The sequence below is a fragment of the Austrofundulus limnaeus genome, unplaced genomic scaffold (assembly GCF_001266775.1).
Source record: "Austrofundulus limnaeus strain Quisiro unplaced genomic scaffold, Austrofundulus_limnaeus-1.0 Scaffold721, whole genome shotgun sequence".
Lineage (NCBI taxonomy): Eukaryota > Metazoa > Chordata > Actinopteri > Cyprinodontiformes > Rivulidae > Austrofundulus > Austrofundulus limnaeus.
Genome location: NW_013953123.1, coordinates 245,250 through 247,853, shown reverse-complemented (window position 1 = coordinate 247,853; position 2,604 = coordinate 245,250). Strand labels below are relative to the sequence as shown.

Genomic DNA, 2,604 nt, shown 5'->3' with positions numbered 1-2,604 from the left:
TATATATATATATGCCCCAGGTAGCATCTGGAAAAACGTCAGAAAAAGTTTAAAGGCATAAACCAAATCGTTTTTTACCCACCGGTGGAACAAAGACTGCTAAGGGGTTAATCATTGAGTTATGCTTTTATTTTGAAGGGGCGAAACGGAAGTGACGTTTGATCACAGAGAGTTTCAGCGGAAGAACGCTGTGGCCCCGGAGCTAACAGTTCGCCTGACAGACGGGACGAACAGCTGGTGTGTTGTGGACCACCTGTGTGTGTGAGCCGTTCTGAACCGAACCGAGCCGAGCCGAGCCGAGCCACATCTTCAGTGGGTTTATTACAGAGAATCCAGGTGTTCCACAGCTGGACCTCAACAGGTTCGTGAGACTGAAGTTCATGCTAATGTCAGCTAACTGATGATAGCAGTCTTATCTTCCTGAAAGTCGTTAAACTCACTGATAAAGTCATTTTCACCAGTGTTTGAGCAGCTTGTTGATGTTTAWGACTTATTTAGAGCGAGGCTAAAGTTAGCATTATGCTAACAAACGAACTGCTCATTACAAAGAAGCAATTTCCGGGTTGTTTGGGTTTTATAGGCTGATTCATAGTCACACATCMTAAACTCTAGTTGTTGTTCAAGCATTTGTCAATGTTTGTTTAGAGCAGATAAACAGGATTTTCCAGTTGGTGTGTTTAAAGTGGTAAACCCCAGTGGGCCTTGAACGCATCACCAGAGTTGAACTAATGWCTTCCTTTGACCTTTTCAAAGGGAGTTATGGCTTTTTGGAGGAAACGGTGGAGCAGAAACCTCCTGGCTGTGTCTCTGTCCGTCTGTGTCCTGCTCCGCTCCGTGGACGTGGACGCACGTCCAGCCAACATGTCCTCCTCCAAAAACAAGAGCCAAGCCGGAAAGGAGGAGAACGAGATCCTGCCCCCGGACCACCTGAACGGGCTGAAGATGGAGAGAGACGGCCACCTGAACAAGGACTTCCACCAGGAGGTGTTTCTGGGGAAAGACATGGAGGAGTTCGACGAGGACTCGGAACCCCGGAGGAACAGGAAGAAGCTGATCGAGATCTTCACCAAGTAAGACACGTTGTTCAGTCTGAGCAGATCTGGACTGGCTGTGTTTTCAAAACTAAAGGTTTCCACAGATCAGTTTATCACAACAAAAAACATCTGGAGGGAAAAAACCTAAACCTGAACATCACACTTAATGTAGGGAGGTGGATAAATTATTAATCCTACACCAATATTAAATCTGACAGCAGATTCCAAAAGAACATGTCAAACCWTRMARAATAACWCCAGAGTCATGTGATGATCTGAAGTCTGAGGGAAGTTATTGATGTGTGTTCAGGTGAAATCAGCTCATGTTTTCTTGCTGCAGTTCACAGCAGAACCAATGGGACCAGTTCACCTTCTTGTTTTCTGTTTTTCATCATAACTTCCTCACTGTTCAAGATATCAGCATGAAATTTTAGGAAAAGATTCACATTCTGGTTTTTGTAGGAAGCATCTTGTATCCTAAAACAGTGGCTCCTGCAGAAATTTTTCGGGGGGCGCCATGGGGGTGGGCCACTGAAAAACCTGGGGTGGCACCAAAACTAAAATCCATAACAGAAAATTTATGATGCGTTTGTAAAAATGACAAATTGAAAACTATGGCAATATAAAGCTATGGATTTACCAACAGATGTTCAATTTGTATTTTCACAGATAAAATTACTGATTTTATGACATTCAGAGAAAAAAACAAGAGTAAGTATTTGTAATGTTGGGGGACCCACAGGCTGGGGGTCTGGGGGTCCTCCCTCAGAAATATTTAAAGAAGTAAATGTCATTTCCTGCATTCTGGTGTATTTTAACAGGTTGTTAAACAGATTTTTACCTACAGGAAAACACTTAATGTGAGTATTTTATAGGTAAAATGAAATAAATTTATTTGTTAAACAAGAGAAACACTGGATGAACTAATGTTTTATGGTAAATGTGGGGGTTTAAATTAATTAAGCTTATTCTCAGGGGGGACATTTTGTCCATCTTTTAAAGGTTGATGGTTTGATCAACCTTTGATTAATCCAGTCAGAATTTAGTAATTTCTCCAAACTGAACAGTTTGAAGAGCTTTCTATAGCAGGTAAGATGTTTACATATTCAGAATTTCACTGATCATCATCAAACTATTCTACAAAAACACTCATGGTTTTAATCTGTGTGAGGACACGCTCCTTAGCAGGAAGTGTTGCAGCATCATAAAAGTGTTTGTTGTTTGTGTGGACTTCACACAGAGCGTTGTGTTGTTGCTCACCAGCAGCAGCAGCTTCTTCTTCCTCCTCTGGGACAGTTTGGGTGAAAGTCGCATCAGAGGATGAACTGAGTGAGACTGAAGGACAAGGAGCAAGCTGTTATTGATCCTTTGACTGGGTAGAAAACTGGATCAGAGCATGTGACCAAAGTGTGTAAACAATGAAACTGAACAAATTATCAGGATGAAAAGATAAAACTTTCAAAAATCTTGAAGTTTTATCTAAAAAATTATATTTAAATATGACTAAATGTTGTAAAAATACACTGTTGTGTTTCTGTTGTCACCTCTTGTTGAACTGATCCAACTGAGT

The 2,604-nt window shown here is 41.1% G+C and overlaps 1 protein-coding gene across 1 annotated transcript in view; it reads left to right on the top strand.

Annotated features, from left to right (window-relative positions):
* Positions 1-171: 171 nt before the first annotated feature.
* The window catches only part of sdf4 (stromal cell derived factor 4), a 16,922-nt gene continuing 14,489 nt past the window's right edge, over positions 172-2,604 (top strand). Inside the window, exons 1-2 of the mRNA XM_014028163.1 lie at positions 172-361; positions 754-1,070. Coding sequence (XP_013883617.1) covers positions 760-1,070 — 311 coding nt within the window. The 5' untranslated portion in view covers positions 172-361; positions 754-759. The remainder of the gene's footprint in view (positions 362-753; positions 1,071-2,604) is intronic.